Genomic DNA, 25,648 nt, shown 5'->3' with positions numbered 1-25,648 from the left:
AATACACCAGACGCCACCCCTGCTGCAATGAAAAGTCCCCCCTTTTTATTTATCGTTTACAAATGAAATGATCAATACTTTTAATCTAGAGCAAAATTTATTAACTTTCCCATCGGAGAGAGACATATTGACTGGGGGGAGAGGGGGTGTTAGCGCCACAGAAGATGGATGGCCGCTCGGTCGTCTCTTAGCCTGTCCAAGAGCCAGTGTGCGTGCAGCTGCCCTTCCGGCCCGCGGGTCCCAGGCCACACGGCGCGCGTGCAACGGGAGAAATCGAGTCTGGCTGCCTGAGAGATGCAGCGGACCCAGGGGACACGCACCACGGCGGACTTGCTCTCGCTGGTGTGTCACGGACGTGGAAGCAGCGATCCCACAGGCCAGGGTGTTTTCGGGCAGTTCCCAGAAGGAACGGCAGGCTCTTCAGACCCTGAACAGTTCTGCAGGACAGCAGGGCTGGCAGCTGCTGTTGGCGGGCTGCTGCCCCCAAGGGCTGGGCAAGCAGGGCTCCGTGGGGCACTCCCTGCCCCCCTCACGGCTAGCCTCTTCTCACCTGGGCAGGGCAGCAGCAGGGAGCCGGGGCTGACGTGGTCCAGAATCAGGTTCGAAAGCTGGTTCTACTGTTCGAAGGCCATCATCTCCAACTGCTCCATCAAGCCGAGGCTGCTGAGCTCTGGCCTGGCCCACAGCCGTTTACCGAGCTTCCTCTGACAGGGGAATCTCACTAGCCTTTCAAGAAAATTCCTTCTCTAACTAGCTGGGCCAAAGACACCTCATGGTTGAGCGGAAACAGCTTTCCGAGATCCACATTCAAATCCACCCGGCCCCCCTTCACACAGGGACACCCTCCAGCGGAGCGTTCGCTAGCCCTATGTTCTGGAGGAACCAAATGCATCCGAATCAGATCTGAACCAGATGACTTGGGAAATGAGAGCTAAAGTTAGAACCATGGTTTTTAAACTTACAGACATGGAAAGAGGTTTGGAGGCCATCTAGCCCAAGTCCTTAATTGTGGGTCAGGGAATGGAGAAATAAAGTCAAAACAGCAAGTGAGTAGCCGGTTTAGAAGTGGGATTAGAGGTTGGCCAGGGCTCATCCCACCAACTGATGCCGTTGGTTTTATTCCAGAACCATCCTCACTGCTGCTAGGATCCTGAGTCTTCTGTACTTGGCTTTGCTTTACATGATTCTATGGTTGTTCCTACGTGTGTTGTAAGGCTTTATCACCCAAAACCTGTCCAGCCATCCCAAACCAAGCATGTGATTTAGGGGTAATGGAGGGCCTGCAGGTCCCCAATTTAAAAAGGTGGTGTAGTTGGATGAGTCTCCATACTTTCAACAAGAACCAAATAAAAATTTTAGAAATTGCTTTTCTGGCGGGGGGCGTAATGCACATCTCTTCTCTTTGTAAAACAGTAAAATAACCCTTGCTTAGTTTCCACAAGTATTTTTTTACACAGTAGTTGATTCTAACCCAGGCTCTTGCAATACTCAGCTAGGTAACTGACAGGCATATTTTTAATATTCTGTTTTTAGTTTTTTCACATTCTTTTCAGCATACCTATGAAAATCATGATGTAAACGTACTAAACAGAGAGCTTTTTTAAAAAGAACTTTTAAAAAAAGGGAACTTGAGCTTCAAAAACTGATTTTAAAGATCATTCCGGATGGTTTTTAAACACTATATTGTCTCCTCTAAAAGCTGAAAACCAGTTCACTCTTTGTAAAAGTTCATAAGAGGCTGTTCCTTACAGTCAAAACAGGGTTTTTATTGGAAAGAAAAATCGTTTCTCACTGGTTAGCAACAGGCCAGGTGAGAGCAAACGGGAGGCCAGTAAGGGAGGTAAAGGAAGAGGAAGCAGTCAGGGCGGGGAAGACAAAGTGCTATCAAGTCAGTGTCTCAGGAGCAGGGCTGCCCTCCCGCCCCAGACCCCGGCACAGGCCCAGGACCGCCTGGGAGAGGCGACGCTTACAGCAGCTGGTGCAAATCCTCACAGGTGTCACAGCTATGCCTTGCTGGAGCCAGGGGCAGGAGCGGGAAGGGATGGACAGATGGGTAGATGGGGGGTGGGGGGGACGTGAAACAGGTACACCCTGAGAGCCAGAACTGGTGAGGGTTGCTTGGCTTGGGATCCGCCTTCACAGTGACTGCAGCTGGGCACAGGAGACCCAGGAAGCTCACAGCTTTCCTCCGGCTGTGTGGAAGCCCACGGTGCACCACCTGCCCATCCTGTCCCCTCACTAACCCTTCCAGAGCCTCTGTTCCTACCTTGCTGCTTCCCACAGTCCTTACATCTAGACTGCCCTACCCTTGTCCCCAACAAATGGCGCCTCTTCACACGCCTCTAATCCCAGGCACCCATCGGTGGAGAACTCCACACCTGTCTGTGCTGGAAATTCTAAGTGCATCCGAGAGACAGGCAAACATCTGACAGGGGGAGTAGCTTCTTATGAACGGTACTATTCCTCATTCCAGAAGCCAAATGGATTCCCGACAGTCTCAGGGTTATGGTCAAGTCAGAGGACTGTAACTGCTCTATGAAGCATGTTGCTTAGGGCTACTTATAGGGGAAAAGAGTGAAGGGAAAACCCCTCAATTAATTGACCATCAAAGACAATTTTATTTACTCACAAAAACAAACTCAAAGCCCTTCGTAGCAGCTCTGAGTTCAGACCTTTCCTGCCACGTTTCACGGACCTATACTTGTAACACTGAGCAACTTGTCCTTCAAAGTAGCACTTCGATCCCCACAACAACCCTGTGAGGTAGGTATGACCACCTTCCCCTCCTGATCCAGGTAACAGATGGGGAAACTGAGGCACAAGTTAACAGAGAGCAAGTCACATGGGAGTTCAGGATTAGCACTGGAGTCTGAACACAAAATGACTCTTGGTTCCCACCGCGCCCTAGTCACTGGTCCACCTTGCTTCCCGCCCTCGCCTTTGGTGACTGCTCGTGGGCAGGAGCACAGGATTTAAAACCTCATTTTGCCAAAAGCCCCCGCAGACAACAGGTTTCCTTTCATCCAGTCTGCAGAGCTCCGAGGCTCGGGGCGGCGATGTTTGGGCTGAAGCAAGTCACACTGCCTTGGCACTGCCTCTCCTCACAAGCGGGGGGGGGGGGGGGCCCTTTCCTCAGCAAAGTCCCTGGCACATGGCATCTGTAACAGACTTGACACCCTCACGTCCTGAACACGGGCCCGTGGCCAAGGCTTCCCAACCACTCAGCCCCACACGTGCACAGGTGGAGAGCTGACTTTAATGGCATTCCTCCAATGGACTTAGTGTAAAAGAAACAAGAAGGCATCTCGTCCTGGGCAGCAACCCCCGGCAGTGCCCACTGCAGATGGTGCGCCCAGGGATCCCTGGGGCAGTTTTGAAGCGGCTGGAGTCCTGGGATCTTCAGCCCCGGAGTTGGAAAGGATGCAGCAGTGGGGGCAGCAGGGGCGGCGGCGGCAGCAACTCCAGCTGGCTCGCGGGTCAGGATCTGCGAGCGGTGGCTCCCGCCAGCGCAAGGCGCGGGCTCAGGACCGGCTCCTGTCCTCGTGGTTCCCAACGATCATCTTGCTGTACAGCTTCTGCTGCTCCTCTTTGAACGTGTCTTTCACCTTCTCCCTCTTCAGACCACCATCCCTGATGAGAGAAAAGTCTGGTGTCACAGCAAAGAAGGCCTCCTATCCACCCTTAGATCACAGCACCATGCTGCTCAAAACCCCAGAAGAACCCTTCCGAAACAAAAGCACTCCACGGCTCTCTCCCTCCTCGGGGTGACCTCACATACTGACCTGGCCCTCCCCAATTTTACCACTTCTGCCTTAAATCTCTCATTCCTGCCCTGGGGTCAGAAGTCAGTACTCACGTTCAGGGTACTTTGTCATTGCTCAAACCTACCTACCAAGGAGTTTACAACGCTTTCTACTCAAACCTTCACCCTCACCTTACTGAAGATAAAGGAGGCATTCTGGCATCATGGGAGGTGAGCCAGCTTTAAGGACGACTGAAACTGTAATGAATCTATAAATGTGATCTGTGAAATGAAGTCTGTAAAATTCAGACCCAGAGATTCATGCCAACAATGAATATAAGGGGAACTGCGTGTCCTTACTTCTTCTGTGCTTGAGGGATGGTGCTGGAGAGGAATCCAAGTCACGCCCATACTCCTGTGCTCATGGCCCCCGGCGAGACCTCCCTCTGCTATCCCCACACTGGGATCTGTTTCTTCAAAGTCCCATTCCTACCCGGCACCCCGACTGCTCGCCTTCACCCTAGAATTAGCATCACCTACCTTCAGTGACTAACAGAAACCCCAGTCCCTTTTCAGGATTTCTGCTACACCCGGACCTCCCCTCTGAGGTATGATGAAGCCCGCCCCCATCAATGGACAGACCTTACACCCAACGCTCTTGTATGTGCGATACCCTTTACGATCCACAGCAAAGGCACTCTTTTAAAGGGAGCCCTACTTGTCTTCTTGGGGCCCTGTGGCCAGGGAGTGTGGACTGACAATCCAGCTCGAGCAGCCTGTCAGACCTGTGTTCGGAATCTGGCTCCACTAATTACTCGGTGACTCTGGAAAACAGTCACCTGACCTCTTTGAGCTCTGGTGTCTCACTTGTGAAATGGGAGTGACAACCCCATCCCGCGTGGGTCTACGGCAAGGGTGGAGGGAGGCCATCCTCTCCGGCACCAGTGGCACGGAGCCTGGCTCACCACGAGAGCTGGAGGAACGTGAACTTTTTTAAAAGGCCATACCTGAGGACCATGCCATTACCTAAGAATCCCCATGTCAGTTTAAAATTTGAATCTCTACATCCTTTTCCCTAAATGCCCACTTTAGTCAAATGCCCAACAGAGCTGACCTTTGTGCTTAAAATGAAGGGTCCCAGAGGGTGGAATGACCTCCCCGAGCCAGCACTGCTCCCAATTCAGCCCCTGTTATTCGGAGTGTCACTGTCTCGTACTCCAGTGTGCGAGTCCGCACCTATGACCCATGGGCCAAACCTAGTCTCACACCTGCCCTGAGAACGTTTTACTGGGACCCAGCCACGCTCGTGTGTTTCTGTATGGTGTCCGATTGCTGTCACTCTGCAGGGGCAGATTAAAGCAGCTGCAACAGCGGCCACACGATACACAAAGCCCAAAATATTTACTGACTCTTCAGAGAGAGTCTGCCAACGCCTGCTCTAGTAGATTAACAAACTAAATGTAATTAATGAAACTTCCGCCTTTCTAAGGATGGCCCAGTTTTACCAAATATACAAGATCAGAGGGCCCAGTTAATGCAGCTTCCAGACCAGCATCCAGTCACCCCCACCTAAAGAGACAAGGACTGTCTGGGTGCCCTGGCAGATGGGTACAAACCCCAGAAGGTACGAAGAATCAACTGCTTCAGCCCCAGCATTCTGGGCTCTGTGTCTCTAAGGTCAAGGCAGCATGGGGCACTTCTGAGCTGGCACTAGGAGAAAGCAGTCACACTGCTCACTCTCTAAGGCTGGTGAGCTTAATTTTCCACACCAGGGAGAGGAGGATTCTTTGTAAAAGGAGTCAACAATTCAGCTTCTACTTCAGAAATTCACATCCTGCTCGACTCTGCTGATAAAACCTGGCTCTGACTCACCACAGCAGGTCCACAAGCCCCCCCTGCCTGGCAATGGCGGATTTCACCCTATTGGCAAACTGGACGGCATCTTCATCTGTCTGTAAGAAAGCATAAATGAGACCATTCAACACAGGCTAGCGTCACACAGAAGGCAGCAAAGACCTGTGCATGGTGTCAGTGTGAGGACCCACCTCTCTGGTCATGGGAGGCAGGTACCAAACGCTGCAGACAATGGCCCAGCTGGTCATCATTCTCAGCAGGTATGTTACCATCCCGTATTTGCTGCTGTTCCAGAAGGCGTCACCAAATTGAGGGTCATACTGAAAAGCAGTGGAAAACTGGACGGTAAGAAGTCAGTAGTTCTAACAAAACGTGGGTGTCGACAGCAACTTGTGTGACTGCTCACCTGGGGCAGTATCAGTTCCAAAAAGCAGCACCCAGACCCCCTCCACGAACACTTCTGAAGCCATTCTATGCCCGCGCAGTTCTGAACTCTAGCAACATGAGCCCCCCAGATGGACTCAAGATTTTGCTGTAGGTCATGAGGGAGGACTTCCCTACCTGCTTTTCTCAAACAAGTGAGCCCCCTCTTTGACCCATTTCACGTCTTCCTCACTCACAGGTGTAATACTTAAACATGTTCAAGCATATCCCAAACCAAAGAGAACAGGGTAAGATACTCTCATACCTCCATTCCCCAGATTTAACCTTTAGAACATTCCACCACACACACAGGCCTTGCCTATCGCCAACACCGCGTCGCTCACTCATCCCTGCTGCTACACGTACCTCACCCAAAGACACCAACTTGTTAGTATTTCTGGTGCCCCTGACCAAGGAGAAAACGACAAAGCTTCTGAGAGGCTTCTGTGATGACACCACTAACAAAGCTGACTGTGCGAGCAGGAGGCTCTGCTCTGATCGCATCGCTGGCATTCCTCCTTGGCGAATGCGCGAGCACGACAGCTCCCGAGGCCTCCGCCATGCAAGTGCCGCGCTTCCCACCAAGCAGCAGGCCCACTAGACACTGTCCTTTGCCAGTGACTCTAATGGAAGCAAAGGCTGTACGTCAGTGGCATTCTGTGGGAAATGTGGCTGAAGCTGTGACCTGCAGTCTCACCCAACAGAAGAGAAATTTAAGCGGCAGGTAAGCAAGGCGGGGGGAGAGGTGTGGGAAGAAGTTATGTAAGAAGCAACAAAAGGAACGGAGTCCTGGAAGAGAACACCTGAACGGAGTGTCCTGCAACTGCCAGCAAACCTCTGAGGCACCACCACAGACACGACCTCAGGCTGTGACTGTAACGCAAAGAGGAGGACCAGAGTGTGGAAACAGGACGAGACGGAATGGCAAGAGTGATGGCCCAGGAGCAAGCTGCCGCTGGTGTCAGAAAGGCTCACAGGCTTGGTGAGCTTCTCGGGCTGCTCCTCTCCCCCTGGAGCAGCCTGAAAGGAGCACCGGCGGGAGCCCCATGAGAGCCCCACGTGAGGGGTCGGGGCTGGGCGCGAACCGCAGGCCTTGCAGGCTCCTCAAGCTTAGATTTTATGATTCTCGAACAGAGACTGGATAATTATGCCTAGCTGTGGACCTGACTACACAGGAACGAAGACATTTAAACTGAATTATGGACTAAATGAAGAAATTTAGATTCAACTATTACATTATAAATAGCAAAGGGAAATTGGGGAGAAGAATGAGTTTTATTTTATTTTTTTTAAAGATTTTATTTATTTATTTGACAGAGAGAGAGATCACAAGTAAGCAGAGAGGCAGGCACAGTGAGAGGGAGAAACAGGCTCCCTGCTGAGCAGAGAGCCCGATGCGGGGCTCGATCCCAGGACCCTGAGATCATGACCTGAGCCGAAGGCAGAGGCGCAACCCACTGAGCCACCCAGGCACCCCTATTTTATTTTTTTTTAAAGATTTTTTTTAATTTGTTTATTTGACAGACAGAGATCACAAGTAGGCAGAGAGGCAGGCAGAGAGAGAGAGGAGGAAGCAGGCTCCCCGATGAGCAGAGAGCCTGATGCGGGGCTCGATCTCAGGACCCTGAGATCATGACCTGAGCCAAGGGCAGAGGCTTAATCCACTGAGCCACCCAGGCACCCTGAAGAATGAGTTTTAAATAGAAACTAATGCCCATGTTTTGAAGAAAGTGGTGTTATCTTTGATAAAGCACTATGTGTATAAAATAGCTGACATTGTACGTGAGAGCCCTTTGTTTAGAGCAGAATCTCTGTTCCATGCTGGGCTGATAGTGTAGAGAGAAAAACAAGGCAAAAACTCAAAATCGCAATAAATTTCTCAAAATCAAATAATGGCTTAATTTCAGTGGAAATATAACAGCCTTGAAACTGCTAAGGTTATCTAAATTTGGTTACCAATGAAGGCTTTATAAAAACTAGCAAAGTTGTTGTAAAGAAGTTCTTAATCCTGAATGGGCTTTAATAAATCTGGACAGAATGAAATTATATGTAAAACTGACGGGACTTTTTGTTTGGAGAGGAGCCATAACTGTCCTAAGGGCCCATGTCTCAAAACTGTTTAAGACCCACTGCTCCACAGCAGGGCTCCCCAAGTGTGGTTCCCACTGGCCCATCCGTAGCACCCAGGAACAGGTCAGAAACACAAGTTTGGAAACAGCCAGCAATCTGCATTTTCCTAGTCCCACCAGGTGACACTGATACAGCTACAAAGAAATGATGTTCTGGAGCGAACGATAAGGAAGGGCTCTTCTTGTAATGTTTTTAATGCACATGGATGGGGAGCACTGGATACTGAATGCAAAATGGGATGCAGGTGACACGGACAGCAGTCCCCAGGCTCTCCTCCCCCGGCAGACACTGCTACCAGACTGCTTGCTTTCTTGCTGTTCTGGGAGACAGGACCCTCAACAGGTGGCTTGGGGAGTGCGAACCCATGGATCAGTCAGTTCTCCTCCAGCCACTATGCATCTGGCACTCCTGCCCCAGTGCTCTGCCTCCCTGGTAGAGGGGAGCGCTGGATGGGAAGCACTGGCTTTCCCAAGAGAAACACCCTGCCTCCCCTGCACTGGCTGTGCTAAGTGACACTGATTCTTTCAACAGAAAGCTCTGCACATGGCACGCAGACCCCGTGAGAGGATGGACACTAAATGCTAAGTATAACGGGCACATACACCCTTGCTGTTCTACCTATCTGCGATTTCAGCTTAAGCACTAAACACACCAACAACAGCCTGTGCTGTGTAGACGTAATAACGTGAGTAATAACGTTCTTTTAGAAACAGCGCAATGTACGCCTTCATAAAACCAGATGGATGTAAAGGCGGAGAGAGGAAGAAAAGAGGAAAATGATTGACTGAATCCCATCTTCCCAGTGAGTTTGAAGTACAAGCTCCTAAAAGTGGGGGACAGCCTAGACAAGCTCTTAAGATGTATTTCATCTTTATCAGTGGCTCCTGGTATTTACAGTGATACCAAAGCCCAAAGCTGTGAGGCTGCTTCTTCCTTCAGTATTAGGACATATCCGCAGCCACACGTGCTCACCTCTCCACCAAATGTACACATCCAGCAGGGCTACACCCCTGCTCCCCACAGCACGCCCCTCTGTAGCGGAGTACCTTCCCCACCTGGGAGGCTTATGAAGCGGTCATAAGTGGGGGACAATATGCAAGCTTGTGATCTGCTGATGGCAGCGAGGCGTGGGCTGGGACTGGCTGGTCCTCCTTCGGACACTCCCGTCCCTTCTAGCCCAGTGGGTTCTGAACCGTGAACACACCCCTTCTCTTCCTCTAGCACACTCTATCCACACTAGGCTGGCCAAGCTGCCCGCTGGAGGGTCAACCCGCTGACTGGTGATGCCACCTTCTTCCTCCCCTTTCTCTTGCTGCGTCCCATTCACAGCAGCTGCGACAATGACCACATGCGCCCTCAGAGGTCTCGTACCTTGATAGCAACAGGGTAAACTGTGGCTCCAATTTCAAAACTTCCCTTTTTGAACATCATCACTGATGTATTATTGATGCAGGTTCCTAAAACACAGAAGAGAGTAAAATGCGATTTCTTTTGGTCCTTCACCTCAGAGATTAGGAGTTTAAGAACTAAATATAGTAAGAAAAATTCTTCAAATAGGATAATCTCCCTAGCTTAGGAATGAACACTTGACAGGGATAAGCAAAACACTGTACTGTTTCTCATTCTGCTATTACAAGATCACTTTCCCCAATTAACACACCCAGCCTCAATAAAAGGCCAGAGCCACTGAGCAGACTTGGGAGGTCTCATGAAGAGCTCGAGAAGAAGCTGAGACCCCACTGGCATATTACAGAAGGGATTCCTGTACTGGGAAGGTTGCACTTTGGCACTCCCAGTCCAAATGCTGAACTTCTCAGAGTTTTTAGTCCCACAACCAGTTTAGTGGGGGACTGAACATCATTCAGTGAAAACAGGTAACCCCATCCAGGGTTGAGGGACTTGGTTCTGAGGCAACAGCAGAGTCACCATCCTGCATGGCCTCCCCACCCTCCCACACAGAAACCCTCTGCAGGGCCCCACCCCTTCTTACCCTCTGGGAAAATGAGGATGGGTAGCTTGCTTTTATCCTGCACATGCTCAGTCAGTCTTTGGAAGGGAAAAAGAACACAGAGGTTCAGAAAGCTTTACATCCATCATCACCAAAATGTACTTATAAATATGCTACATGGATGTCACACAAATCACAAATGTGATGATCTTTTACAAACCCCAGTCTGAACCTCCTAAAGACAAAACATATAAAGACAGGGAAAATCAGATGACTGCAGTTTAACTCATACAGCTGTTCAGTGAAGTATTAAGGTCTATGTACAGGACACTGCTCAGACCTGGGACAACCTAAAGGACGTGCCTGCTACAGGGCCTTACTAACAGTACCCTCAAGAAACACTTGTCGCTGGACTTCCGGAGAGCCATGCTGGATTGAACCTGCAGTCCACCTGGCTTAATAATGTCCCTGAGAGAAGCAGTAAAGGGAATCCAGGGGCAGGCTTGTCTGTCCCTGAAGAAGATGGTCCCAACTGAGCCTTCATTCCTCTCAGTTTCCTGCAAAGCTCTTGCCATTATGTACATCAGCTCTACCTTTTTCCCGCTGCCTTAAGTTTGTTTTTATTTGTGATAATGAATTCATCCTAAGATTTCAAATAGCATTAAAAGTTCATATGTAGTTCATTACAATGAGTATAAGGAATAAAAAAGGTTAAGAGAGATTACAAACTTGACAAATAATATCAAGATTTCTATACTTCTTCTATTCCATATTTTAGGGAAAAAATGTTTTATTGTGAAAGCAGTGAGGACTCAGTGTAGAAGACACTATGATTCTACCGTGGAGGGATAACCACCCTTAAAGCACATACATTCTAACTGATCACAGAGAGCAACCGGCATTTTGTGGATTTACCTCTTAGCCACCAGGTGGCGATCTTTCACTTCAGACCGTTCAAACCAGACGTGCGGGCAGGCCTTCACCATGGCTCTCTGAATCACACCCATGAGTCCCCCGTGCACTTGACCCACCTAATCTCACACAAAGGAATAACCGGGAGTGAAGCCACCCTCACACAAAATCCCCACTATGTGGAGACAGCCCCAGATCCCAAAAGGTAAGTATCCCAACCTCTCACCCTCTAACATTTTACTGACAAGCATAAGTTTCTCACTATTAAGAAACCATTATTAGACTCTGAATCTTTAATTTTGCCTTTTATTCAGTGATATCAAAGATACATCATTAAAAGCATTGCTAAAAACCCGAAAAAGAAATAATGAAGCTGAGTAATACCTGTGTAAAAGTGCTTTTCCTGGGCAGATTCTCTAATGCCCTTGAACCCAGTCCTTTCAAATCCTCCTTCCCTGTCCTTCACCCCCTTCCGTGGTCTGCCTCAACAAAGGCTAACCTCCAACCTCGCTCTTCGTTATCAACCTACTCAGAAGACCTCCTATCAAAGTCCCACGGAGTTCTCAAAGCAACAGAAACAGAGGCAACAGTCTTACATGTTCCCATGTTTATATTCTTCAGTAAGAGCTCTCTGAAGGGTCCAGAAACATCCCAGCCCTAAGCATGCTAAAGGTCTTACTTGCCCAAGAAAGCAACAGAGAAAGGTCTTACCATGGCATAATAGCCATCGCTGGCCAAAATGATGACGTCGATTGGAGAGGTGTGATTGGCCACGCAGATGCCACCGTTTCTGGGCCTGTTTTCTCTATGTTTAGAAAGAATGCAAAGCAATAAAATCCATGTGAAACAACGGATCACCCACCTCATGGGCTCCGGGAGCTCAGAAGAGCCCTCACTGGTGAGGTTCAGGTGAGCCGTGGTTGGCCAGTGCCAGTTCCCCATGTCACACAAGGTGCCCTCACCTGTCGTGGTAGGTAATGATGGCTGTCAGGGCTCGCACGCAGATCCGGTAACACATTAAGTGAACGTGTTTACTCAGGAACTCCTTAAACCTGGTACGACAGGACACAAGATTTTTATTTTTACTTTACACACAGGAAGTCGGGAGAAGTTACAGGCTGGAACAATGTAACCATCCCTGCCTATAGCCCTTTATGATTGCAGGCTATTTTTATAAACATTAGTGCATATGGTAAAACTCTACAGTGCAAGAGCGTCTTTATGCCTACATATGAGGAAACAGAGAAATGACAAGAATTGCTTCAATTTACCGAAGTGACTGGGTTCAGAATTTATATAGCCCTCAAATTTCCAGCAAAGGTGAGCCTCCTTGATTGTTTTCCTTCCAGTCAATGCCTACAGGCAGGGCAAAGGACAGAGTCTCTAACCTCACCAGCCTGGGGAAGAAGAGAGCTAGCCCCAGAACTTCCAGAAGGAACACACTTCTCTTTAAAAAAAAAAAAAACAAACAAACAAAAAAAACAACACAAGGGGCGTCTGGGTGGCTCAGTGGGTTAAGCCTCTGCCTTTGGCCCAGGTCATGATCTCGGGTCCTGGAATCAAGCCCTCCGTCGGGTTCTCTGCTCGGCAGGGAGCCTGCTTCCCCCCACTTCTCTGCCTGCCTCTCTGCCTACTTGTGATCTCTGTCAAATAAATAAAATCTTAAAAAAACAAAACACAAAAAAGCCCTACCTATATTTCTTTTCCTTTTACCAATTTATCAACACAGTAGAATGCTCAAAACTAAATGACATGCTGTTAAATCTGCTGGCCCCGGACTCCACAGTTGGGAGGTTCCTCCCTTGTCTTAGAGGGATAAGAGTGTCAGTGTTAGAGGGTAAAGCGCAAAGTCACAGATCAAGACTGGTGAAAAGTAACAATGCTGACGCCATTGTTATCACTGGGTTATCTTATCTACCTAAGATGCTGCAGGTCTGGCTGTGCCCAGAGGAGTAGTGTGGCTGGAGCCACAGCTTCGGAGCTAAGTGCCCTCCAGACACGGACTCTCGTAAACAACTCACCTCCCATTTGGCAGGTATCCCACCACGGTCGTGCCTACCACCAGAAGGCTAATCCCAGTAAAAGCAAGAGCTATCCTGTAAGAAGAAGACACGTGAAAACACAGCAAACAAACCCTTGCACTACAGATAGACTGGAACATGTGACGATGAAAGTGGACATCACGAAAACCACCCCCAAGACCATCAGATCACCTAGGATCTAGGTAAGAGTTTCATCTAGAAATGAGAGCAGGATTAGCATACCCAGATATCATTTTAATTCCAAACTGACAGTAGGCTATGGATCTGGCTCTCAGCGGATGCTATCTCCCCCAACATCAGGCAGCCAGAAGGATGGAAAAGCCTGCTGTTGGCTGCTCTGCCCCCAGGCACCTGCTGTCCTGCTGTCTTAGCCTTCCCTTTGGCTCCACACCCTGGCGAAAGCAGAGCTTCTCTGTGGAGCAACAGGAAGTAGAGCCTGAAGGTACCGGCAGCCGGCAAGGCATACTCAGAATAGCACATGGTACAGAAAACCTGAGAGTTCAATATTGCCTCTGTATTAGAGAGGCTTACAGGAAAGACTTGGTCATGTCCAGGGAGGAGTGGCCAGAAAGTACACCATGTTCCCTGTCCCTGTGTTTAGGCCACCTAGACGAGCATTTTAAGAAACCCCACGATTTCTGTCTGATTTGCAGAGAATCCAAGGGCCTTTAAAAGATCACCCCCAGCGTACCCTTCCAAGAGTTGGATGGACTGGCCAGTGACAGAATCAAACTCTGCTCCTTTCTTAAGGGGGAAACCAAAGCAGAGAGACACAGGGAGGTCAGCCACGCCTCGGGCTTAGGCAGCAGCTGCTCAAGCCATTTGTCCCCATCAGGCCTGCCCTCACCTGAGTGGCAGAAGGAAGCAATAGCGAATCAGCACTCCTAAGCCCCACAAGACAGTGAGCCGAAGGCTGATGTACTGGAAGTTATAGTTGGTCCTGCTCAGCAGGTTCCAGGACTCCAACTCCTCTGCTGAGAACCTCTTTGTCACCTCATCATCCATGATGGTCTCCATTCCCTTCCGGCAAAAGTAGAAAATGTCAGAGAGCTCAAACTCTGGAGTGTTATCCAGAGCCTTACTACTACCACTTCGACGGATTTCTTTGATCTCTTCTTCTAGCGAAGTGGGATCTTTTGCAATGATTCCTGTAACAGAGAACACCCGTGTCAAGCAGCATGCTGGGAGGAAGCATGTTAAAAATATTCAGAGTCCAGGGGCACCTGGTGGCTCCGTGAGTTAAGCAGCCAACTCTTTGGTTTCAGCTCAGGTTACAATTTCAGGATCCCTCGTCAGTCTCTGTGCTCAGCATGGAGTCTGCTTGTCCCTCTCCCTCTGGTCCTCCCCCTGCTCACACTCTCTCTGTCTCTCAAGTAAATAAATAAAGAATAAAAGTCTCTAAAATATACAGAGTCCATACACTCCCTTTGATAGAGTGAAGAGTATGTGTGGAATTAAAAGCACTCAGGAACATATGTCAAAAGGACTTTGTGAGATAAGGAGAAAGAGCCAGTCCTACCATTGGTATAGGGCTTGTAAAGTTGGTGGTTCTTCTCCTTGGCGCCTCTCTCCATCCTCAAGGTGGCCCACTGTAGGAAGAAATGACAACATAGAGAATGAGACCCTTCTTCATACAGCAACTGACTCCATATCCATTTTGGGAAAGCCTCAATCCCAGTCACCTGAGATCGGACTGTAGCTGAGAAAGCACCCACTCTAAAAGGAAAGTCAAAGCTTCTCCTTCTGGAGCCATCTCCCTCCTTGATGACAAGGAACAGAAGATGAGTCACCTAGAATAGAGGCCTGGAGACTTCAGAAGCTTGGGTAGATTTCTCAGGCCTAGGTTCTCTCCACCTACATCTGTCTTCAGGGCACCTAAGGAGTCCACAGGCTGGCAGCACACAGACCTCTAGTGTTTCTCTCACTGCTGAACAGCAGTTATTCTCAAACAGCAGAACCAAGCATCCTTTAAGCAACCGCCCACCACCTGACGCTGCCTACCTCCCCAATTATTCCAGAAGCAACAATTTAAATAATATATATGTCTAGACTGTCCATCCAGCTCTGAGCAGCCTTGTAATAGAAGGATGCCCCAACCTGATACAGAAGGGCTTAGTGTTAAACAAAAATACACAAAAACACCATTTGGAGATTCAAAAAAAAAAATCTAATTGGACACTAATGCTAAGTCCCTTAAGCAACTCATCCCAACTCATCTTTTCTATCTATAAAATAGGACTGATAGTATGTCAGCCTCCTGCTTCACGGGGTCGCTTAAGATCAAATGAGACCATATATGTGACAGAACTTGGGAAACTGCGAAACACCCTAACCGTCCTCACTGTGACTGAAATAATGATGGCCTCTTCAAGACATCTAGAAAAGAAGCCTCTTCCTGGAGCCTCCCTTCCTTACCATCCGTCTACCTGCAGTAAGCGAGCCAGGATCTCACCCACTACCCCGTAAGCACAGGTGAAAACGCGCTCGCTTATCCCTAACTGGAGTATGTTATCACTGTATAGAGAGTGAAGTCCATGGCAAGTCGAAGAAACAGAACAGATATTTTAAAAGGCATCTTTTCAAACTTGTTTCCACAGTTATGCAAGGTGAGAGAGAACCCTGTCATCCCATGATGCAGCAAAACCCACACAGCCCGAAGCATTTGGTGTATATTCTGCTGGCAGAGCCTCAAGTATCAGCAGACGGCTCTGGGTGGTCTGGCAGAGCCAAAAGCAGGACGTGAGTTTTTCATCAGTGATCTGACCTCATCTGGAAATTTCTTCAGACACCACTATCTAGAAAAAACACAGCTTAGAGTCACTCGCTCAGAAGGGGTCTAAGGCAACAAAACCCACGGCCCATTTTCTATACTTCGGATATTTAGCGCTGATGTTTTCTGGCTCTACGCACGGATGATCTCTTCTAGAAGAAAATGTAAACAAAACTCCTACAATGGAGGAAGGTACACTCTACTTGGGAATTCCGTCTAGGGAAGAGGTGAACAGGTGACCAGGGACAAGAGGATCTAGCAAGGCTGACATACAGACACAGGCCTCTCAGCTGGAGTTTGCGGGTTTCCATTCTGGCCAAGTCTGCAACCACAGTCAGAACCAGAAAAACCTGGTTCCATCACAATTCTGAAACTCAGAGGAGGCTGCCATATAGGACATCCAGCCTCTGAGCACTAGAATTTAAGTCTGTGAGGACTGCTTCACTCTTCAAAATTCAAGATGGCTGTGGTGTCTGAACTGGAAAGGTGTGGGTTAAATGAGCCCCTCCATCTCCTAGCTCTACCACAGAGCTGTCACCAACATCACCTGACCCTCCCTTTTTCACACTTCAGGTATGTTACAAAGTGCTTCTGTGTTTAGGAGAGAAGTGCCCAGTCACAAGGCTGGAGGGACCTGGTTGTTAGCTGGGAAGAGCCTGTTCGGGAGGACAGGCTGATGGGTGAACCAGAAAGCCGCAGCCCAATGCAGAAGACCGAAGGAAAGGGGTGCCGCCCATGAGCAGCGTCTGGTAACTCCACAGCCGGCTTCTCTGAGTGGTCACTTGCAGAACTATAGCGTTCAGACATGCAGAACAAAACTGAGAAGCCTAGGTTCAGAGCTCATTCCTATAAACCTCCTCTCCTCCCCCTGACGTGAGATGCCATTTACTGAGCTATTCAGCATCAGATTACTAAATTACTCCAGCCTCAGCCTCTCCCAGACAGAGAAGAGACCATTTAAGGGCATTAACAATGCTGCACTCTTAGGTAACATCAAAGCCAAGGCAGACCTTGGCAGGTGAAAGGCAGGCCTAGCTCCCTGAAAGGCAGAGGGTGAAATGGTGTACTTTTGCTAGTTATTCATTCTATTGAACACTACAATTTAGGAATTAACCACAAGTCACAGACTTCGCAACCTAATCTCCGCAGAATCCACCTCCTTTTCAGTCAGCCCCGCTACACTGTCCCATGAACTAACCATATATATCCCAAAGAACAAGACCCTTAGAAAATTCAGGCTCCCATCATCCAGCACGTCTAGTCCCCTGCAAACACCACCTCTTTTAACAACTCTCTCTTACTCTCCCTGCTTCGGCTGTAACCTCTAAGTAGCTACTAGCAAATGTGCAAATCTTTACTTCACTGAAGTGCCAACCGCACATTCCCGATCGCCTGCTGGGCATCTCCCCATGCAAGTCCAACCAGCCCTCACGAGCATGTTGCAAATTAAAGACAGCACACCTCCTCCCAACCCCGAAAGTGCTCCCCTCCCTCTGGCCCACCTCCTGTGGCAGTGGGATCACTATCCCTCTGGTCATCCAAGCTTTCAAGTTTCCCATCTGTCACCAAGTCCTATCGATCCTCCCCTGAAAGGGCACTCTTCCCCAGCTGCCTCCTGGGTGATGGCGTCACGTTCGCTCCCTAGCTTATTCTCTTGCCTGTATTAATGCCATGGCAATTCAACTGCTCTTTCCTCCCTTCAAGCCACCTGACACATGCTGCCATCCTGATCATGTCACATCCTTGCTCAAAAACCTTCAATGGCTTTTCAATGCCTAGAGAAACATTTGCTTTTATAATTGACCTCACCCTTCTGTGCACACAATGTTTTTGCTCCACTAAGCTATGTACAGTCTCTAAGCCTCTAATTAAGTAAGTCCCTAATTAAAGTAAGTCTCTGAAGTATAGTTTCTAAGTAAGACTGTACTTTCTTATCTGCACTTCTAGAATGGCTTTTCCTTTTAAAGATTCCAGTTCAAATGCCAACTCTGCTATGAGATGTTACCTACCTAATTCCTGTGGCGCTTGTCCTTCCCGGTGTATATGAATTAGCATCCAGTTGTGAATTAGTTATGTATGCGTATACTTGTCTTTCTTACTAGACTGTAAAACCTGAGGAACAGGAGCCAGAAGCAACCTGTGTTCTCACTCCAGCAATCTGATAGAGGGTCTTGCACTTAGTAGGCAGTTGCTAAGGGCTGCCTTTAACTCCCAGTGTTTCTCTCCATCAAGGTCTCCACGTGAAAAGGTAAGAGCGGAAAGGATACAACCTACAACTTCTTCCCATCACCTTCCCTGCCAGAGTCATACTCTCACCTTCAGTTCATCCTCTCAGCTCATCAGGGTTATGTCAAAGTCACCCCTTTTCACTGGGGTAGGAAGGACATGCCTGATTGACAGGACTGCTTTCACTAGAAGCATATGAAGCAGGGGTTATGGCTTCTACTCTGCAGATGAAGCAGCACATGGGAAAGTCTAACGACTCAGGTCAAGTTTCAGAGCTCATCAAAGAGCCCAGGATTTCAAGCTAAGGGCCACTAACTCAAAAACTCATGCCCATCCCACTACACACTCCCACTGTACAGCCTCTTCAATTTTCTCACAACCACCACTGGCTTTCTAGGACTCTCCATCAGCCACTTCCACTCTAGAGTCTCCTGTTTACAATTGCTGTAATGTTTACAATGGTCTCTGACCTGACCTGATCAAGCCCTTGCCCATGAGGCAAAATCACCCAGGTCATTTCTTTCCATCTCTGTTTCCAGGCTTCCTACTTTCTCCTCCAAACCACTGGAAACCTCCAAACCATTGGAAACCTCCAACTCAATGGAAAGCCACTTCCAGGACTTGTACCCCAGTAATACCATCATTACTATATTGAGGGTAAATGTGAAGCACCAACATTAAGAAAACAACACTTGTAAAAAACACTGCTGCCCTCTGCGCACAAAAACCTTCTGCAACTCAGCACCAGACAGGACCTACACTCAGTCGACTAAGTCTTCCAGGACAGGGAACCGAGAAGACAGTGACCCACCCACCTTCTCCCCTTGGCAGGGATACCGGGATTCATTTTTATACAAGGATGCGCTGATTGTGGGAAACTAGCTGTTAAGCCAGGGCTTGCTCAGTTCTGCCAAAAGCGCAAGTCCAGGTACTGCGTGGACCAACAGGATATGCATTATGAAGATTACTTATTAAAAATGGCCAATAAAATCCCAAAAGCAAATACAGATACAAAATTAGATGTACACACTATTAACATAACCATTAAAAATGAATGTAGTTGTCAAATACTGAAAGGTAATACATGTACAAAAATGTTAAGGTATTAGAAGCTATGTAAACATGAATGGATATTTGAAATTCTTTATATTGAAATTCTTTAACATTATATTATCTATTATCTATTGCTACATAACAAACTACCCCCTAAAACTGTGGTGGCCTAAAACACCACCACCACTTATTTTGTTCATGAACCCGCAAACTGCATGAGGTTTGCCATCGGCTATGTGGCTGGAAGACTAAGGACTGGGGTCCTCTGCAGACTGCTCGCTCCTGCATGTAGCACTCGATGCTGGCTGTCAGGGCCTTCCTGGGGCTGTGAGCTGGAATACAGAACACTTGGCCTAGGCTTCCTCACAACACGGCGGCTGGGTGCCAGGGGCAAGCACCCCAACAGGCAGAAGTTATACTGCCATTTCTAACCTAATCTCACCTATTACACAGTATAATTCATGTCCACTACATTCTGTTTGTTAGAATCAAGTCACACAGCAGGACCCCCTCCCTATTCAAGAGGAAGTCAATCAGATTCCACCTTTTGATGGCAGACCTCAGAATCACTTGGGGAGTTTTAAAAATATACCCATCTAGACCAATTAAGTCAGGATATCTGGGGAGATTCTACCGCTCCCAAATAAGTACTTTTAAAATGCTTCCCCAGGTAATTCATATGTAGTGGGGGATAGACCCACAGAATTAAGCTGCTCTCTGAGCTTTCCTCCAGCTCCAAAATTATACATAGCAGTCTGATTTAGGAAGGATAAAGAGGCTAAAAAAGGTAAAATAAGTCTATTAAAAAACACCCACATATGTAGAAGTAAAATGCTTGACAATAATAATTCAAAGGATAGTAAAGGAAATGGAATTAATATTGCTAGAATTTAAAACAAAACAAAACAGGACAAAAAACACCTACAATTGGGGCTCCTGGGTGGCTCAGTTGGTTGAGCGTCATGATACCAGGCTCCCAGGACTGAGTTCCCCATTGTGCTCCTTGCTCAGCAGGGAGGTACCTGCTTCTCCCCCTGCCTGACGCTCTTCCTGCTTGTGCTCTGACAGATAAATAAAATCTTCTAAAAATAATTAAAATAAGGGGTGCCTGGGTGGCCCAGTTCTTAAGTGTCTGCCTTTGGCTCATGTCATGATCCCAGGGTTCTGGGAATGAGCCCCACATGGGGCTCCCTGCTCCTCAGGAAGCCTGCTTCTCCCTCTCCCCTGCCCCCCCCCCCCCCGCTTGTATTCCCTCTCTTGCTGTCTCTAATAAATAAATAAAATCTTTAAAAAAAACTTTAAAAAAATAAAATAAAACCAGTTTGGCCAAATCCAACTTGAGTCTAATACTAATCCTGATAGCATTCAGTTCTTACTGTCCATTAAGGTCAACTCAGAACAGTAAGAGTCAGAAAAGACCAGACATTCCTGCAGAGCCACCTATAACCTTGCTGGAATGGTATCAGTCCTTCCTAGCCCACCCCTGACTCTAGCTTATACGCCACGTTGTAATTATCCATGCAGCTCAACAGGACAGCACCCAGAGTACCCAGAATCCTTTCAGTGCCTGATATACACATCTCTAGGAAATAGGAAGTACAAATCCGGTTCTTGAAATCCTAAATCTTGAGGTCAAAAATGAGTACATACATAAATACACACACATATACCAAAATCACTTCTAAATCACTGTGCCTTAAACTAGCAATTTTCGAGACGTGATCAGCAAAGAAAGTTCTCTGATGGCCCAAGATTACCTATCCCATGGATCGACCCAACTATATATATTTAATGAATTTCAGCTATGTAATTATAATCTATATTAAATGTTACAAGAATATACATTTAGAAATATAGTCATAAATAGAAGAATTTTAGTTGACTGAACTTTAAAATATTAATTTGAGGAGACATATTCAAAACAGAATAGAGAATATACATGGATGCTAGGCCTTCTGTGGCCCAAAGTGATGCAAGTTAGAAAATTTTAGCTACTACGGAATAACTCAAAGGCTAATGCTATGATTTCTATGTTTTAAAAATAAAGATTATTCCATAGATTTGTGAGTTAGCCACTTGCTTCTAAACTTGAATGAAAGCTAGCCATCACTCAATGTTGTCTCCTGAAAAGTTTACCAGCTGTTCTACTGCCCCTCTACTGGTTTTTCACAGTGGCAAAACGAGTATTAAGTTATATGGCCCACAGGAATCCTGGGCTCTAATGAAGATTTTCTTGGACTGAAATATAAGAAAATCACATTTCCTGATTAATTAAAATAAATACTACACATAAGCAAAGTAGCGGGTCCAAAGACCGACTAGGTCACCACTTCTCAAACTTCAGCGTGCACATCCATCACCTGGATCTTGCGGGAATGCAGATTCTAATTTAGCAGGTGTGGAGTGGGCCCGAGACTTCCATTTCTAACCTGCTCTTAGGTGAAACTCAAGCTGCTGGCATCCATACTCCTCTCCGAGAAGCAAGTAACTAGATAACCTCAGAGACCATCTGCAGGGCTCAAAAATCATACAATTGAAAACAGGTACTCAGACACAAACACGTACACTCTAGCAGCACTACTGACAACAGCCAGAAGGTACAAACAGGCGCAGCCACTTCCCCTGGTGCAGGAATGGATAAACAAACCATGGTACAGAAACAAAGTGGAATATTATTCAGCCATTAAAAAAAGCAGAAGTACTGAAATACATTATAATGTGGATGAATCTCAAAAAGACGCTAACTGGGGGCACCTGGGTGGCTCAGTGGGTTAAAGCCTCTGCCTTCGGCTCAGGTCATGATCCCAGGGTTCTGGGATCGAGCCCCACATTGGGCTATCTGCTCAGCAGGGAGCCTGCTTCCTCCTCTCTCTCTGCCTGCCTCTCTGCCTACTTGCAATCTCTGTCAAATAAATAAATAAAATCTTTAAAAAGAAAAAAAAAAAAGACGCTAACTGGAAGAAGGCAACCACAAGAGAGCACATCTGCTAGAACTCCACGAATATGGACTGTCCAGCACAGGCAAATCCAGAGCTGGAACATAAACTCATGGTGGCTGGAGCAGGGGACAATGGAGGACAGCTGCTTCATGGGTATGGGGTCTCCCCCTGCAGAGATGAAAGTGTCAGGGAACTCAGCAGAGATGATGGCTGTACAATACTGTGAATGTAATAAAAGCCACTCTTACATGTGACAAAAACATTCTTACAGGAATATTAAATACCAAAACCCAATATTCAATAATACCCAATAAAAAACAGTTCTCACTATAAAGTAACATTTCTAGAGCTCACTTAATCATTCGGACTCTCTGTTTTCTCACTGACAAAATGTTGATACCCTGTCCACTGAAGAATTATAAGGAACCAAAGGAAGATGCATGAATTTATTCTGAACCATAACATACTATAAGAACAAATAACTTCTTAAATTTTTTGTTTTCTCAAATTATATATGGTCTCAGCTATGAAAAAGAATACCTGAGGATTTGGTGACTACTGAAAACAGATATTGCTAATAAAGTACCAACTTTCTGGATAGATATTAAAAGTCCTGTGGCAAAGATCAACTTCCAGAAATAGTTCCTTTACACTGTGGACTATTTTGTTCAGGATATCATTAGCTACTTCTGACATATGTTAAGAAGTTGATTGTCCTTCTCCTGTATCTTTAAGAAAATCAAACAATTCATCAAATGCCCTGCCCCGTTAATATCTTTCACCTGAAATGCAAGAACCTATTTAAGGGACGCCTGGGTGGCTCAGTTGGTTAAGTGGCTGCCTTCGGCTCAGGTCATGATCCCAGGGTCCTGGGATGGAGTCCCACATTGGGCTCCTTGCTCAGCAGGGAGCCTGCTTCTCCCTCTGCCTCTGCCTGACACTCTGTCTGCCTGTGCTCACTCTCTCTGACAAATAAATAAAATCTTAAAAAAAAAAAAAAAGAACCTATTTGAGATATTTAAGTCTAAAAAGAGAAAAGTCTCTCCCAAACCTATTAGTGAGGGAATATGTGAGCAGCAGCTCTGTGTTTCATTATCTGCTACATAAGATAAGGCAGAGTCTGGCAGTGATTTTTTCTTAAACGCTAAGCCCCTCTCTTTAAAGGTATGGAGTTATGGAATAGGTTCCTTTGCTTGGAAGAATCAAGCATACATACAAGTACCTTAGCTCAGAAAGAAAAGGTCTGTTAAATGCTTTCACAGGTACACATTTAGGGAAGTTTTTACTAAAAATGCTACTTCCCACTCTCCCAACTTTCTCTGTATGCAATAGATACTATTTTCCAAATAAGAAAAACTCTTTACTGGGGTGCCTGGGTGGCTCAGTCCATTAAGCATCTGCTTTGGCTCAGGTCATGATCCCAGAGTCCTGGGATCGAGCCCCACATGGGGGGGGGGGTGTCCCTGCTCAGCGGTGAGTCTGCTTCTCCCTCTTCCTCTGCCTGCTGCTCTGCCTACTTGTGCCTCTTTCTCTCCGTCAAATAAATAAATAAATAAATAACCTTAAAGAAAAAAAAAGAAAAGAAAAACTCTTTACTAATAACAGCATTTCTCTCTTCCTCCGTGAAGCAACCATTTGTAAACAGTACAACTTACCGCAAAAATTTTTAACAAAGTTTTCATGTAGAGCTTTCGGATGCCAAAGGAGACTCCAAAAATGGCAGGGACTATGATGAAAACAAGGAGGAGGGTGAAGAGGACAGTCAGGGAGATGCCCAGAAGGTTCACAATCAGGCTATCAAAAGGCAGCAACAGGAACATGGTGGAGGATCCAGGCAAGGCGAGCGCCCTCCCCCGAGAACAAACCACCGTCTTCAGATGGTCCCGTCAGACAGCACTGGCCTGGGAAAGAAAGCGAGTCCCCATAGGATAGCAAACCCTGTTCCAAGTCACATTATTCAACTGCCTGCAGGCAGAAGGACAGTAAAAAGGGCCACAGGAGGCAGCCCGAAAATGCCAGCTCTCCCCAGAACTGATGGACTTTGGAAGTGAATGAGGCAGGACCAATCTTCAGTACAAGCATCCGAGTCCAGGCAGAGTTTCTGTGAAAGTGAGTAGTGAAGGAGGGACCTCTGCTCTGCTACTTTCCGCTCCTTCCAGAAGTTTTACTTTTTCTTTCCTGCTCAAGAGCATTTAAAAGATAAATCTGTCCTGAAGATCTGTCATTGCCAGAAGTACCAAGAAGAGTTCAACTTGGTGCCAGAACAATCCTGATAACTTTTGTGGAGGGGGGGTGACTGCTGGCTCTTCACACAGAAGACTACTGAACTTGAATATGTGGAAATTAAATAATTGTTTTACTTAAAACTCCTTCATAAGCTGAAAACTGTGTTCATTGTAGAGAGTTCACATCTGGCCCCATTCTTCCTCTCGAGAGGCTCCTGGTGCGTGCTGCTTCCAGGACCCTCCAACTGGGAGAGCTACAGTCTTTGCCAGCAGGACACAGATGCTGGCACAGAATGTCTCATGCTGCCTGCGTTAAGTGTAACTCCAGACGTGTCTGGCATTGGTTTCCTCTGGATATTCTTCTCCCTAAGGCCCCCTTCTCAGCGGTGACCTGGGTTCTTGGCAAGAAGTTGCTTACATGCTGCCAAAGCTGGGGGTGGAAACAGAAACACCATCAGTCACACAAATCAAGAGGAGAAACATCAATATGCTTTGGAGGTGGGGGGGCCTGTTGTAGAGTAAGCCTAGAGTCAGTGCCAGCTTCTCAAGTCATCAAGGTCAAAGGGAGCAGGCAAAGCAACAGGTGGCAGACGCAAACGCAGAAAGCAAATGGAGATGTTTCATATGGCTTTCAATTCCAACAAATAATCTGTGGCCAACTTTTTGAAGAGAAAATATATGGATATATGCCACATTTTAGAAGTCTGGACAAAAGATCCATCATGTATGGATATACACCACATTTCATTTATACTACGGAAAGAGATTTCCCTCCTACTTGTTCTCAGCTACCCAGAGTCCTCGTCTGCAGATGCAACCATGTTACCAGCTTCATATTCTTCCCAAGGTATTCTGTGCTTAGGAGGAAATCATAACTTGCTTTTCTACTTACCCCCTCACCCTGACAACAATAATGATGCCATATTCTGCGCACTGTTCTTCAACTCGTGTTTTGGTTTGTGTCTTTAGCTTAGTGTGTCTTGGACGAATACTCCATCAGCACATGCAGGGCTCCCTCACTCTCTCCAGGTGCACAATTCTCAACTTTAAGACTATATACATCAGAGGGGCATGTGGGTGGCTCAGTCGGTTAAGTGGCCAACTCCTGGTTTCGGCTCAGGTTGCGATCTTAGGGTCGTGGGACTGAACCTTGTGGCAGGGTCCACACTTAGCAGGGATTCTGCTTAAGAGCTCTCTCCCTCTGACCCTCCCCATTCGCATGCATGCCTGCACTCTACTCTCTCTCAAACAAATGAATTAATTAAGAAAGAAAGAAAGGAAGGAAGGAAGGAAGGAAGACTGTACCATAAGTTAGTTAACTGGTTTCCTGAGGTTGGACACCAATGTTTCCATTTTTTTGTTATTTAAGTAATGTAATGAACAA

The 25,648-nt window shown here is 47.1% G+C and overlaps 1 protein-coding gene across 2 annotated transcripts in view; it reads right to left on the bottom strand.

Annotated features, from left to right (window-relative positions):
* Positions 1–1,747: 1,747 nt before the first annotated feature.
* GPAT4 (glycerol-3-phosphate acyltransferase 4) overlaps positions 1,748–25,648 on the bottom strand; it is a 36,757-nt gene continuing 12,856 nt past the window's right edge. The window contains exons 2-13 of one of the 2 annotated variants that reach the window (XM_080797036.1): positions 23,695–24,694; positions 14,571–14,640; positions 13,899–14,199; positions 13,031–13,105; positions 11,972–12,061; positions 11,721–11,814; positions 11,013–11,128; positions 10,140–10,195; positions 9,521–9,606; positions 5,788–5,916; positions 5,615–5,694; positions 1,748–3,630 (exon numbers count right to left, since the gene is read on the bottom strand). In XM_080797036.1, coding sequence (XP_080653162.1) covers positions 3,522–3,630; positions 5,615–5,694; positions 5,788–5,916; positions 9,521–9,606; positions 10,140–10,195; positions 11,013–11,128; positions 11,721–11,814; positions 11,972–12,061; positions 13,031–13,105; positions 13,899–14,199; positions 14,571–14,640; positions 23,695–23,859 — 1,371 coding nt within the window. In that variant the 5' untranslated portion in view covers positions 23,860–24,694 and the 3' untranslated portion in view covers positions 1,748–3,521. The remainder of the gene's footprint in view (positions 3,631–5,614; positions 5,695–5,787; positions 5,917–9,520; positions 9,607–10,139; positions 10,196–11,012; positions 11,129–11,720; positions 11,815–11,971; positions 12,062–13,030; positions 13,106–13,898; positions 14,200–14,570; positions 14,641–23,694; positions 24,695–25,648) is intronic. The other variant, XM_080797037.1, reaches the window with a different exon arrangement.

This window comes from Martes martes (assembly GCF_963455335.1).
Source record: "Martes martes genome assembly, chromosome: 2".
Classification (NCBI taxonomy): Eukaryota; Metazoa; Chordata; class Mammalia; order Carnivora; family Mustelidae; genus Martes; species Martes martes.
The sequence above is the reverse complement of the archived record's forward strand: the minus strand, read 5'-3'. Positions and strand labels throughout refer to the sequence as shown.